At 65.2% G+C, this 13042-nt stretch overlaps 1 protein-coding gene across 1 annotated transcript in view; it reads right to left on the bottom strand.

Moving 5' to 3' along the window:
- Nucleotides 1-13042, bottom strand: part of BSN (bassoon presynaptic cytomatrix protein) — a 72101-nt gene that overhangs the window by 626 nt on the left and 58433 nt on the right. The window contains exons 6-10 of the mRNA XM_088831745.1: nt 6364-13008; nt 2087-4181; nt 991-1775; nt 764-863; nt 128-259 (exon numbers count right to left, since the gene is read on the bottom strand). Of these exons, the coding sequence (XP_088687871.1) occupies nt 128-259; nt 764-863; nt 991-1775; nt 2087-4181; nt 6364-13008 (9757 nt within the window). The remainder of the gene's footprint in view (nt 1-127; nt 260-763; nt 864-990; nt 1776-2086; nt 4182-6363; nt 13009-13042) is intronic.

The raw sequence follows: 13042 nt of genomic DNA, 5'->3' as shown, positions 1-13042 counted from the left end.
CAGGAGCACCCTCGGGCTGGCCCATGCCTGGGTGACCCAGCCTGGAACCATTCCCCAGACCTGAACCCTGCCACGGTAGGGCCCGTGAGCACTGCCCACCATGGACCCGGCCATAGGCACTGCTTACCTTCCGTCAGCTTGCCGGCCTGCTCTGCGGCCCCACCGGGGAGGATCTTGGAGAGCACACTCTCCCCTTCGGCACCTGGCTGGCCGGCAGGAGCCCCTGGGGTCCCTCCAGGCTTGGCTCCAGGCTTCACGCCTAGGGGGAAAGGAGTCACCATCATGAGCCGTGCCTGGACCGGCTCTTCAGAGTCTGAGCAGGCAAGTAATGGCAACACAGGTGCCCTGTGCAATGAAAGGTGAAGAGGAGGATGGAGAAATCAAGAGAGGAAGGTAAGAACAGGAAGGAAAGGGGTGTGAAGAAGCAGGAGAAGGAAAGAAGTTGAGGACGATAAAGAAGGAGCAAGGAAGGGAAAGGCAGAGAAGAAGAGGGAGGAAGCAGGAAGGGAAATAAGGAGCTAGGTCGTGGCACTGTGCTCACCAGCCCCTTCCAGGCTCTCCATTCGGAGATGCCTGGTGACCCATTGGCTAATTCTAACCCCAGGCTCGTTTCTGCTGGGGAGGCCTGCAGCGCTGCACTGGGCACTTCTCAGGAACCAGTGATGGCACGCAGTGTGGGGAAGCTCAGGGTCCCGGTCAGTGTGGGAAGAGGGCAGCCCAGGTACTCTGGGTCATAGCCAAGGGTGCTCAAAGGCAGGCTTACCTGCAGGGCCAGGTCCCGGTGGTGGCTGGGCCTGAGGAGGCCTCCCCTGCTGGGGCGCTTTGGCGGTCCCTTTAGAGCTGTTCACCTGCTCTGCCCGTGGCTGCAAAACACAGAACACAGCTGAGCTACTGCCCATCCGCTTTGCCCAGCCTGGAACCAAGGGCCCATCCAAGCTGTGGTCCCAGCATCCACCCTGCAGGGGATCCATGTGCCGGAGCCCTACTTACTGGTCCTGACGGCTGAGGGCCTGTGGCTGTCGGGGGGCCTGCCTGAGGCTTCCCTGCTGGCTGGCTGGCAGCAGAGGCCGGACCCCGGGCAGCTGGCTGGCCCTGCTGCTGCAGCCGCGCCTGTGATGGGGCCTGCTGTGGGGGCTGCAGCCCAAGACCTTGCTGTGGCTGCGGCTGTGTCTGCGGCTGACGCGACGCTGTTGCTGAGGGCGTCTGTCTGGTCGGCGGTGGCTGGGACGGCTGTGGCCCTGGGGCTGCCTGCCGGCCTTGCGGCTGCGATTGGGATTCTAGCTTTGGCTGCAGTGCCACGGGGTGGGCCTGCCGGGAGCCCTTCTTGCTCTCGGAAGAGTGATGGTATGCTGACGGAGCACGGGATGGCTGTGAGTATTCGGCAGAGCTGGGGTACCCAGGCTGAACTTTCTTCTGCACAGCCGGGGCAGGGCTGGGCTGCGGGTGAGGCCGGGCCTCATGGCGACCCACATCCCGAACGTGTGGTTTGGCAGCACGCCGGCCCGGCTCCTCGCCGGTGTGGCGGCCTGAGTGCCGCCCGTGGTCACCGTGGTGTCGGTGTTCCTTGGCTGACGCGTGGCGGCCCGGGCCACCCTCATCGTGTGGCCACAGGCCCTCCTCGGGGGGCTCATCGAAGTCGTGGTAGCCGTGCCTGGCAGGGCCTCGCTTCTGGGAGGAGGAGGAGACTGCGTGGCCCCCATGGTGCCTGAACCGGTCAGAGCGGGCATCCCGGGGCTTATCAAACCAGTCTGTCTCCTCCTGGCCCAGGTGATACGCTTCAGAGACCAAAAACAGAACACGGTCAACCCCCGGGCTGGCCGCAGGGGGGTTGGCCCAGCTGAAGCCATGCAAGGAAAACAGAGAGTGGGCGCCACAGCCACAAGCGTTAACGCCAGGTCCCCAGCCCCCCCTCCCAACCGCTGGGGCCAGGGCATGGGCGGAGCAGGAGGGAGGGCAGCCAGCAGCAGGGCCCGCCGGGTGAGGCATCAGGCCCAGCCCTGCGAGGACACCTCAGGGCTCAGGGCCCCTGTAGGCAAGGCCCCCCAGGTGCTGATCATCCGCAGACATCACCCCCAGCTGCCATTACCTTCGCTGTCGGAAACTACGCAGTGGGAATCATCCAGGATGTAGCCCTCGTCACGCTTATATGAGTGGGACCGCGGTCCCTCCTTGACGTGCTCCTGGACGTCGGGCATGGAGTGGCTGGAGCAGAATGGCGGGCAGGTGTCCCCGGGGGGAAGGGGGCCCCCAGCAGGGCGGGGCCGCCCCAAGGGGCTGACGGGGCTCTCCTCTTCAGAGGCCTGGCTCCGCATGGGGGGCCGGGTCCGGCCATGGGCCATGCTCAGAGATGAGGGCTTGGGGCCCGCTTTTTGAAGTCGCTCCGCAGCCTCCCGTTCCCGCTCGTATCCCTTGGCCCGGCCCCCGAAGTCATGGCTGGACAGCTTCTCCCCACTGTATGCAGGTGCCCCCCGGGCCCTGCTGCTCCCACCATACACGCGGTCATCCTCCTCCGCTGGGTCCCGACTGGACACCCCGTAATACCGCTGCTGCTCATACACGTTCTTCTTGAGCCCGTAGGTGATTTCGTCCTGGAACTTCCTGCCCCGAGAGGCCAGGCTGCTGCTGACTGCAGAGGAGGGGTAGGAAGCCAGGTCTGACTCCACATCCTTGGCCTCTTCAATAGGTGAGAACTTGGAGATCTTTTGCTCCATGCCCTGCTTCCGGTGCTTGCTGCGCTTCGAGGGGACAGCAGCAGGGGCCAGGCTCTTAGAGGGGTGCTTGGGCCCTACAGGGCCTGGACTATACTTGTCCACTCGAGTGCCGTGTCTGTAGTCACTGTCGCTGTAATAGTGCGTGCTGGCTGGTCGGCCATTGCTCTCCACACCCCGGTGGTGGCTGCTCTTACCACGAGGCTCATAAGAGTCTTCCTCGGATTCTTCCTCCCCTCTGGTATAGCAGCAGGGCAGTGCGGACCCCTCAAGGACACCTGGTTCTCCTGGCTCTTTCGCTGGACGCCCACTGCTGCTCGGCCCCAGGGGCTCCAGTCGCTGGCTCTCAGGGGCAGTGGAGGTGCTGTCCTTGGTCAGTTCACTGATGTCGTCAATCATCACGTAGTTCCGGGGGACAGTCTGCTCCAGGCTGGTGTAGTGTGAGTCAGAGGAGTAGATGGGGGCTGGGCTCAGGCTCACACCGCCACGGTCACTGGCCCGTGGCAGCTCGGGAGCCTTGCCCTGTTCGTAGCTGCTGACGGTGGCAGGGCCGGGGCCACTGTAGCTGGTTTCCGATGGGGCTGAAGACATGGCCACGACAGGGCTGGCGATCACCTCGTAGTTAGTGGGCACTTTCTGCTCCAAGTCAGCCAGTGATGTCTGGCGTGGCTTCTGGTGGGGGGCACGGCTGTCAGCTGGGGCTGAGAAAAGGGTGGTCTGTGTGGTTGGCAGGGGCGTCTGGGCTGTATAATGGCCTGGAGGACGGAATGCTTGCTGGCTGGGCAGGCCAGGCTCAGTGGGGTAACTGGTGCCGGGAGGAAAAGCAGGTGCTGGGTATGTGCTGGGACCAGGGTAGGTAGGTGCCTGATGGGCTGCGAATCCATTCTGAGTTGGCCCAGCGCTGCCTGCAGGGTACAGTGGCGCTGGAGTTGGGAACTGGGGCGGCTGGAAAGCAGCGGAGCCGGAGGGAGTAGCAGGGGCGGCGGCGGTGGCGGCAGTGACAGGGAACTCTGCGTACTGGCCAGTCGGGGTGGCACAGCCCTGGAGCCGCAGCTGGTTGAGCTCACTGTCTGACAGGTAGTCGCGATGCTCACTGAGACCACGCAAGGGTGGGTAGTCTCGGCCACCCCGGTCTTTGGCCAGAGACTCTTTGCGCTGGGTGATGCCCAGCTCCAGGTACTTGAGCTTGGCGTCGATCTCCTTCTCCTCCTCATCCAGCTCTGCCTGCTTCTTGCGCAGCTTGGTGGACTCATGCTCCACCAGCCGTAGGTCCCGGTCCAGCTCCCGGAGCAGGCTGGCCTTGGTGGCGGGGACAGCGGTGGGCCCCACCAGCCCACGCTGCAGCAGGCTGGCTGCATACAGCTGCGGGGGAGGAGCCTGGCCAGCCAGGGGCAGGTGAGCCTCCTCTGGAGGGGGGCTGGGTAGTGTCCGCTTCACCTTGCGGACCAGGCCGTTGGGCGGCAGCGCCGACACCTGAGACAGAGGGAAGGGCGGGCAGCACTGAGACCCAAGGTGTGGGTGGCTTGCTGGGGCACGGGGTAGAAGAGCCCTGGCCTGGCCGGGGTCAGCGCCCTGGTTCTCCAGGCAGCCTCAAGGCCTGCCTTGCCCACCCAGTGGCCTTGGAAGGAGGGCCTGTGATTGTCTTATGGGCCTTTTCCTTCCCAGAGCTCAGGGCGGTGGGAGGGAAGGAAGGAGCAGAGGCCCCTCTGGCTAATGCCCAGTACTGGCCTGGCCCCCAGTGGCTCTGAGAACCCCTGCTCATCTCCAGTGGGCTTATCGCCTTCTGCCTCCCACTGAGTGTACTGAGGGCCGGAGAGTACGGGTTTGGCTCTGGGTGTGGGTCTGAGCAGCTGGCAGGGGCCAAGGGCAGCAGAGGGCCATGGACAGGAGTGGAGAGGGTGCTGGGCCCACCAGATTCCCTAGAGGATCGTGGCCAGGGGTGCGTGCTGACAAGGTCAGGGGCTGCAGGCTCTGAGTCTTTTCTGCCTCCTGCCCTCCTCCTCTCTGAAGTGAAAGGCAGTTCAGCCGCCTCCTCCTGCAGCCCTATATCACCCTCTGCCAGGCCATGCTCTCCACTTGGCCCCAGCTTCCTCCACAACCCTGTCAGCCCCCATGCTCTGAGGCTGCCAGACCCCTCAGAGGCTCGAGGGCCTCTGCAGCCATATCTCTGGCTCCTCGGCTTCCTGGTCCGGGCTCCCTAATGTGCCTCCGTGGGGCCCTGCTCACCTGCTCACTCTGTGTTGCCTCAAGGTCCACACTGCCAGAAGCTTTGCCCTCCCACTGTCTCTAGCTCCCTGGCCTCTGGGTTTTATGGACCACCCAAATGCCCTAAATACACTGGGGACTGACACTGGACTTCTTACGGTTTATCTTACCAAGCAACTACACAAAGACCTCCCACCTGCTCTCAACACGTGTCCTAAAGGAAATGCTAATGTGTCCCTAAACCTCAGGACGAAGGGTGGCCTTTGAGGGAATGAACAAATTTCCCTCTTTGAACTCCTCATGCTGTTGTCCATTGCTTGTCATTCTGATCACACACCACGAGTGCTCACGGTAGCGCACCCAGTGCATGGGACCTCTGTGCTGACCCTAGTGTGGAGGCAGGACCCCCCGCCTCTCTGACCTGCCCTCCCTGCCGGCACTGACTCCGTATTGCACCCCCTCCGTTCTGGGCTGCAAACCCCAGGGCTCTCCTCCACAATCCCACCCCTCGAGGCCCCACCTCTCCCCTCTCTGCATCCTACCCAGAAAACAGGTCAGTATACCTCACAACGCCTCTGGCTCCTGCAGGCTCTCCCCAGGGCCACTGTGCAGGCACTTCCTTCCGTCCACCTGCCCACATTCTGCCCAGGAAGCTTCCTAAGATACTCATCTCGTCCTGTCTCACCTGCCTGAAACATCCAGAAGCTTCAAGCGCCTTTGAGAAAAGCCCTCCCCTCCTGGCCTGGCATTCAAAGTCCTTGGTGTCAGGCCCTAGCCATTCCCATCTTCCCAACACGCCAGGCCCTCTCTCACAGTTCCAGGACATCACTGGCAACTAAAGTCACAGACAAGGAGCCGCTATATAGGGGAGCAGACAGGTCTGTGAAGAGGCTCGCTGAGGTAGGATGGGGGCACGGGACAAGATGAGGAGGAGTGCACACTGCAGCCTACGGGGATGGCCCCTGAAGGGTAGCCCAGGGGGCTGGGGCTTTGTGTGGGGCAAGGGGAGCCAGGCTGGAGCTGGGGACTGGGGAGCAGCTCAGCCAGGTCCATGTTACTCATTTCCCCAGGAAACATCCAGAGAAGAGATTTGCATTCGGAGGGGCAGAGGCCAGATGGGAGAGCTGAGGAGGCCAGAAGGAGGAGGTGGCAGAGCCTAGGCCAGCTGTGGGCCATGAAGAGGCAGCTCGAGGGAGGGGCTGAAGTTTCCAGCAGGGTCTGGATGGCCGCGGGGGCCCAAGTGTGAGTGTGTCTTGCCCAGGATCACCTTGCTGGGCTGTGGGCTCCACCGAATATGCACCCAATGTGCCTCCGATCCTCGACTTCTAGCTCTGGGCCTCTGGAGTTGGAGGTGACTCCACCCCCACCCCAGGAGAAGCCCCTCCCTGCGGGGCCCCCCAGGCTAGGCCGAGACCCCTGTCCCACCCTGGCCCAGCCCCGGTGCCCATACCTGGCTACCCAGTCCCCCCTGGTGCTGGTAGAGGGGGAACCTCTCTTTGGCAGACTCCTCGGCGGTGGGGCTGAGGGGCTTAGGGTCGGACAGGGAGCGCTGCAGGGTCTTCATGGGGCGTGGCAGCGTCTGCTGGCGGAAAGCGCTGTCGGCTGTGAAGTGCTTCTGGGGACTCACGTGAGCCTTGTTCAGCCTCTCGCTGGAAGCAAAGGAGGTGTCCAGGAGCCGGTGTGGGGACAGGGGGGAGACTGGTGAGTAGAGGACCTGGGGGGACTTGGGAGGCTGGCGGCTCACAAGCTGAGAGAGGGACTCCGGGGGCAGGTGGGCCTGGTACCCGATCTCCAGGGGATCCGGCTTCTTTTTTTCGAATCTGCCCAGCGGCCCTGGGGTGACGATCTGAATGCCAGGCAGGTAGGGACTGATGGCGGTCGGCCCCATGAGCTGCGGCCCGGCCACGCCCTGGGCTTGCCCCTCTGGCTCCGTCTGGCAGGCCAGGCTCTCACCGCGCCCAGTCTTCTCCGGCGCAGATATGTACCTGACAATCTCCACCTTCGGGTCGGTGACGGCGGTGATGTGGATGGCTGGAGAGACTCGGGGTAGCTGGTCAGGCTCCGTCTGCACGGAGCAGTCGCTGATGGTCTGGATGCCCACGCTGCTCGTGGCCCTAGCGGCGGGGGCGGCAGAGGAGGAGGAGGCCGTGGCATCGTGCTTGCTGTCAGAGCCGGAGTCTGAGTGGCGGGAGAGACGGCTCCGGCGGCGGCGCACAGGCTGCTCCCACTCGGCGCTGTCCTCGTCATCAGTCTGCACGCTGCAGTCGGCGCTCCGCCGCGCCCGGCGCCGTCGGGTCAGGAGGTAGCGGCCCTCTCCATCCTCGTCGTCCGTCTGCACGCTGCTGTCCGCGATCCTCCTTACCCCGCAGGGCTCGGGCGCCGACTCCGGCTCGCACGCGTCCCGTAGGCGTGGCATGGAGTGCCGCTTCTTGAGGCCGCTCGTGCGGCCCACCTCCCACGGCTCCTCCGTCTGCAGTGACATGTCCGAGGCGGAGCTAGGGAGACCGCGGTGCGGCATGGGCTCACGCGGCTGCCCGGACCCCTCGGGCACGGCGACGAAGGCCGCATGGGTCAGGGGTGGCCAGTACTGGCCGTTCTGGGCCAGCTCCGGGGCGGCAGGGGGCGGCCCTCTGCCAGGTGCCTCGCAAGCCACGGGGAAGGGCGGCTTCTGCCGCTGCTTCTGTTCCTCCAGCTGCTGCTGCAGCTGCTGCTGCAGCTGCTGGATCTGCTCTAGCTGCAGGCGCTGTTGGGCCAGCTGCTCCCGCTGCAGGGCGAACTGCGCCTGCCGCTCCTCCTGCTGCTGCTGCAGCACGTGATGCTTGAGGGTCTGCAGCTCCTGCAGCTCCCGCTGCACCAGCAGCTGCTCCTCCTCGCGGTGCCGCTGCAGCTCCACACGCTCCCGCTCCAGCTCCTCCTGCAGCCGCAGCTGCCGCAGCTTTTCCAGCTCCACCCGCTCTCGCTCCAGCTGCAGCAGCTGCTCCTGCTGCTTCCGCTGCCTCTCCTCTGGCAAGGCATCCTCCTTCTCGAGCCCCGGCCGGCCCAGGGTCCCGCTGCCACCCCTGGGAGTGGCCTCTCCTGGTGGCTTCTGGCCTGCCCCCAGGGCTGGGGCTGGTCCCGTCTCCTTGGCAGCGGCAGGGGGTGCTGTGGAAAGGGGTTCTTCCCGAGCAGCCCCGGCAGGCAGCTCCGGCCTGGGGGGCCCCCCAGTCCCTGGGGCCTTGGCAGCAGCCGGCTTCCCCAGGTAGACGGGACCCTCAGCAGGTGGAACGCTGGCAGGGGTGGGGAATCTACCTGGTACAGGGTATCGGTACAGCCCCGGGGGCCCAAGAGGTACACGCGGGGCAATCACGGGCATGCGCGTCAGGCTGGCAAGCGGCACGGCTGCAACTCCACTGGGTGGGTAAGGCCTGTACATGCCGCCACGCACCATGGGCCGCAGGACTGAGGCAGGCTGCGTGGTGATGGGCAGTGTTGCAGCAATTGGAGTGTTGATGGTCGAGTAGATCATGCCATCGGCCGCCCGCACGGTGGCTGTGGATGGCAGCAGCTGTCTGACTGCTGCGGCCTGGCCGGCTGTAGGCCGGTACTGGGCCAGGTTTCCAGGACTCCCCTGGCCCTCCGGGAAGGTGGGGTTCCCGAGGAGGCCAGGTCTCAGGGGAGCCAGGCCCTGAGGGGCACTGAGCCCGGGCTGGGGCTGATACTGCATGAGGTCAGGGCCCCCACCTCCGCTGCCATGCCGCCCTCCGTACTGGTCCATGGAGTTGAGGGCCGCGCACATACGACTTATCTCACGGGCTGTGGTGGCACTGTACTGGGCCAGGCTGGCCTCCTGGAAGCCAGCTGCATCTCCCCGTGGGCCATACCTGTGGTCTGAGTAGATGTTTGACACTGAGCTGTAGCGCCGCATGGGAAGCGGGTGAGTCAAAAGGTCTGTGGGGTGACGCAGGTCGGTGAATGAACCGTACTGCAAGCCCTGCCCGAGATAGCGGCCATCTGCAAAGCCCAGGCTGTAGGAGTGCTTCAGGGAGCTGAGGTCCATGGCCGAGTCTCGCCCTGGGCCCTGGAAGAGCTGCCCAAACCTGTGGGAGTGGTAGTTGAGGCCAGCCTCAGCCAGATTGGTGTCGGACATAGAGGAGTACAGCCTGCCGGGGAGGCCCTGTGGGTAGGGCCTCTGCTCCTCGTGAGGGCCGGGTCCCCCGACCACCTGCGCCCGGTAGGTGGGGGGCTCGGGAGGTTCCGGGTCCCGGGGACTGTAGAAGGGGCCGCTGCTTTGGCCAGGTGGGGCAACTTCTGCCACACTCCTCTCAGGAGCGCTTGGGGCGGCGCGGAAGCTGCCCGTGCAGCTGCTGCCAAAGGGGAACTTGTAGACCATGTCGCAGCATGCCAGCTGGCTCTCAGGCCTCATCCCCGTGAGGTCCAGGGCCCCTGCCGGCTCCTCTGGGAGCAGTGTGCTCACGGTGCCTGCTGCACCTTCGCCCACCTGCACCACCACCGTATGCGGCTTCCTGGAGCCTGGCAGGGCGTGAGGCCGCAGCTCTGTAGGGGCGGCCCGAAGGGGTTCGGTACTGGGCTCTGGCACTGGGCCCGACTTGAGGCCAACGCTCTGGGCCGGGCCCACCTGAGTGATCAAAACGTCCCTTTTGGCCAGAGGAGCTACCTGGTTGGACAGGTTATACCTGGCAAACTTGGTCTCCCGGGGTCTTCCCCGAGGCCCACCACGATATGGTGCGGTCTGGACAGCCTGCTCTACCTGCTTGACCTGGGCCAGGCACACTGGACTCCCCACACCCTGGCCAAAGTCAAGCCGGCTCTGGAAGGGGTCTCCATAGACCACAGGCTGCTTCTGCTGAGCCATGAGCACAGAGGAGGCCATGGTGATGCTCACGCTGGTGGCGGTGCTGAGGAAGGCGTGTGCCTGCTCCTGGGCATTGAGGTTGATCACCAGAGGCTGCACAGCGGTTGACTGGCGTCCCGGGATTGGATCCAGAGCCAGGCCATACTTCCTGGCTTCCATGGCCAAAGAGGTCAGGTCCATGCCCTGGTCGGTGAGGATGATGGGTGTGGGCTTGACGGCGGTGCGAAGGTCTACCACGGCACTGCCTGGGGGCCTGGGGCCAGGCTCAACCCTAGACGTTCCAGGGACAGAGGAGATCCGGCACAAGGAGATGTTCTCGGCAGGCAGGGCGCCCCAGCCATACACTGCCAGGGGCCCATCTGCACCAGCGCTGGGTGCCCGCGGGAAGCCAGGAGGCCCAGGTGGCTCGGGGGGCTGAGACCCACTTGGAGGTGTTGTCTGGCTGTAGCTGTGGGTGGTGAGCTGGGTGTCAACAGGTGAGCACACTGGGGACGTGGAGGCACTGGCATGGACCATCTTGGTCTGGCTGGAGGCATCTGATGCCAGGGTGATAACCATGAATGGGGCATCCTGAGAGGGCTGCTGCCATACCAGGTGAGGCGTGCTGGGTCGGTGTGGCGTTTGTGTGCCCTGAGCCACCGTGGGTGTCGGCGCAGGGGCACTAGGGCTCCGTGGCATGTCCGAGGCAGGGGTCGGGCTTGGCGTCTGTGTAGAGAACTCCGCGGTGGCCCTTGGGCCCAGCTTGCCAGGGGAGAATGTGGGACTCTCTGAGGGAGAAGATGGAGAGAGAGGAGGGCTGGAGCCCGCAAAGTAGGGATACCCCCGGGAGGTCTGCGGGGGGCCACTCTCACCCTCACTCACGCCCAGGGGCTTCTCTCTGGTAGCCCGCCCACTGACAGCTGGGCCACGGGGGGCCTGGGGTAGCTCCTCAGTTTGAGACCCATAGTTTGCAGTGGCCGGGCTCTGTCCATAGCCATGGCCAGCTAAAGAGGGTGAAGGGCTACGCTCAGAGGCTGCTGGGGAAGTCGGAGCCATGTACCCTCGTGGCAGGCCAGCCGGACCAGGGGTCGCGGCCATGGAGGCCGAGGGCCCAGGGCCCTGGGCAAAGCCTATGCCTACTTCCTTGGAGGCAGAGCTGGGGGAGGCAGGAGCGCTGTGCAGCTTGACAGGGTCCTGAGGCTCCTTTGCAAAATGCTGAGTCACACGGACATCAGGGATGACTCGGCCCCCGCTGCTGTCTGAGGTGGTGGAGGTGGCGAAAGACACTGGGGCAGCTAGCTGGGTGGGACTGGTACCAGGGGTGAGTGGGCCACCATTCTGTTTCATCGGGTCCATGTACGCGCTCTCGGCGTTCAGAAACTGCTTCTCCTTCTTCTTGTCCTCAGCAAAGGCCAGGTCCCGCGAGGAGGCCTGGTGCATGCGGGCAATGCTCTGGGACGTCTGGAGGATCTCCTGGTACACGGCTGCTCCCAGGCCGGCTGGCGTGCCCTCCGCAGCTGGCTGAACAACCCCGCCATAGTCACGGTCTGGGGTGTCCTGGTATTCAAAGGAACCGTGGGCCCGGGGAGCTGCGGGCTGAGAAGGACCACCATGCAGCCCGCGGGCCCCTGCTGCCTGGCCCTGTTGTCGCTGGAGCAGCTCGGCCTTCCGCATCATCTCCTCATAGGCCTCCTCAGCGCTCTTGAGGGGCCGGCCAGAGCTGGGGGTCGTGGCACTGCCCGAGGGGGTCTCGGTTGGAGAGTAGAGGGACATGAAAGTGGGCAGGTTGTACTCGCTGCCCGACTTATAGAGCCGGCCAGGGCCCCCCTCCGGGGCCTCGGCCTCCGAGTCAAGGGAAGGTGAGGGCGAGTACTCGGAGCAGGAGGAGCGATGAAGCTCCTCCATCTCGGCCGCCTGCCTCAGCTCCTCTGTGGGCGAGGCGTCCTCGATGGGCGACAGGTTGCTGGGGGGGGTCTTGGAGCGCTCGCGCCGCCGCTGGGCCCGCAGCTCCTCCTTGTCCCGCCGGGTCTTGCGGGCTGTGCTGCGGATGCGCTGCTGCTCCACCTCCCGCATCTTCTCCTGCTCCCGCAGCAGCTCCTCCTCCTCCCGCAGCTCCTCCTCCTCCGAGGAGTCCTCAATGGTGGGCAGCAGGGGCCCATGCGAGCGGTGCCGGGCCTTGCGCTGCTGCTTGGCCTCCTCTAGTCGCTGCCGGCGGCTGGGGCTGCTGTCACTGTCTTCCTCCAGCGAGGACAAGGAAGTGGGAGAGGTGCCCGACGTGTAGCTGGGTGTGGAGGCCGGCAGTGTGGATGAGTGCTCCCCGCGGGAGCGGTCCTCGGGCGAGCCCGTCAGGCTCTCCATCTCCAGCTCGGGCTCCCGGTCCAGGCTGGGGTCGGGGCCTGGACCCATGTCCAGCTCATGGCTGTAGCTGCCCGTGCTATTGAGCTCGATGGTCTTGAAGCGGCGGAGCCCGCCCTGCAGGGCCCCAGCAGCACCGTCCACGTCCTCCGCGGGGCCTCCCTCAGACAGCAGCTCCTCGTAGCCCGTGGTGGCATTGTGGGGCAGGCGCCTCTTGGGCAGCACTCCTGGCTCTTGGCTGCTTTCAGGCCGGGGCCGAGGGCCACCCTTCTGGGCGACGTGTTTGGCCGGGACAGGCCCAGCGGGGGCAGCCTCGTCCTCCTCCAGATTGTCTTCCTCGGCGCTCATCTCCAGGATCTGCCGCCGCATGAACTCCTCGTCAGTCAGGTCTGCCGCCCGGGCCGGGGGCTGGGGCGGGAGCGGGGACAGGCCGCCCTCGCTGCTGTCCTCTACGTAGTCATGCCTCAGCTGGCTCCCGAAGTCATCGGAGGACTCCCCTGCATCCTGCTGCTCCCCCTGGCGCCCCCACTCCCTGGAGTCTTCTTCCTCCTCCAGGATCTCCTCCAGCTCCTCATCGGAGTTGAAGGCCTCGGGCATGATGGACAAAGAGTGGGGCCGCCGCTTCTGCTCCTCGGCACTGCCGCTCGGCGGCCTGCTCCGCTCGCCACTGGGTGCTGGGCCCTGGGCCTCCAGCGAAGGCCGCATGCTGCTCCCCACCTTGTGGAGCTCTGAGGGGCTGGGTGGGCGGGGCCCCGTCACCCCGGCGCTGTCCAGCTGCTCCACCTCCTGCTGCACAACACCGGTGATCTCGCTCTGCGAGCTGGAGATGCCGTCGGAGGAATAGCCTGTGTCGCTGAGGCTCTGTGGGCTCCGAGACAGGTCCTGAGAGTAAGGCTTGCCCCCAGGCTCCTACAGCGGGCAAGAAGCAGATGCTGACTGCTGA

This window comes from Moschus berezovskii, chromosome 24 (genome assembly GCF_049115385.1).
Source record: "Moschus berezovskii isolate FMDL1 chromosome 24, NW_MosBer_1.0, whole genome shotgun sequence".
In the NCBI taxonomy this organism is placed as follows: Eukaryota; Metazoa; Chordata; class Mammalia; order Artiodactyla; family Moschidae; genus Moschus; species Moschus berezovskii.
The sequence above is the reverse complement of the archived record's forward strand: the minus strand, read 5'-3'. Positions and strand labels throughout refer to the sequence as shown.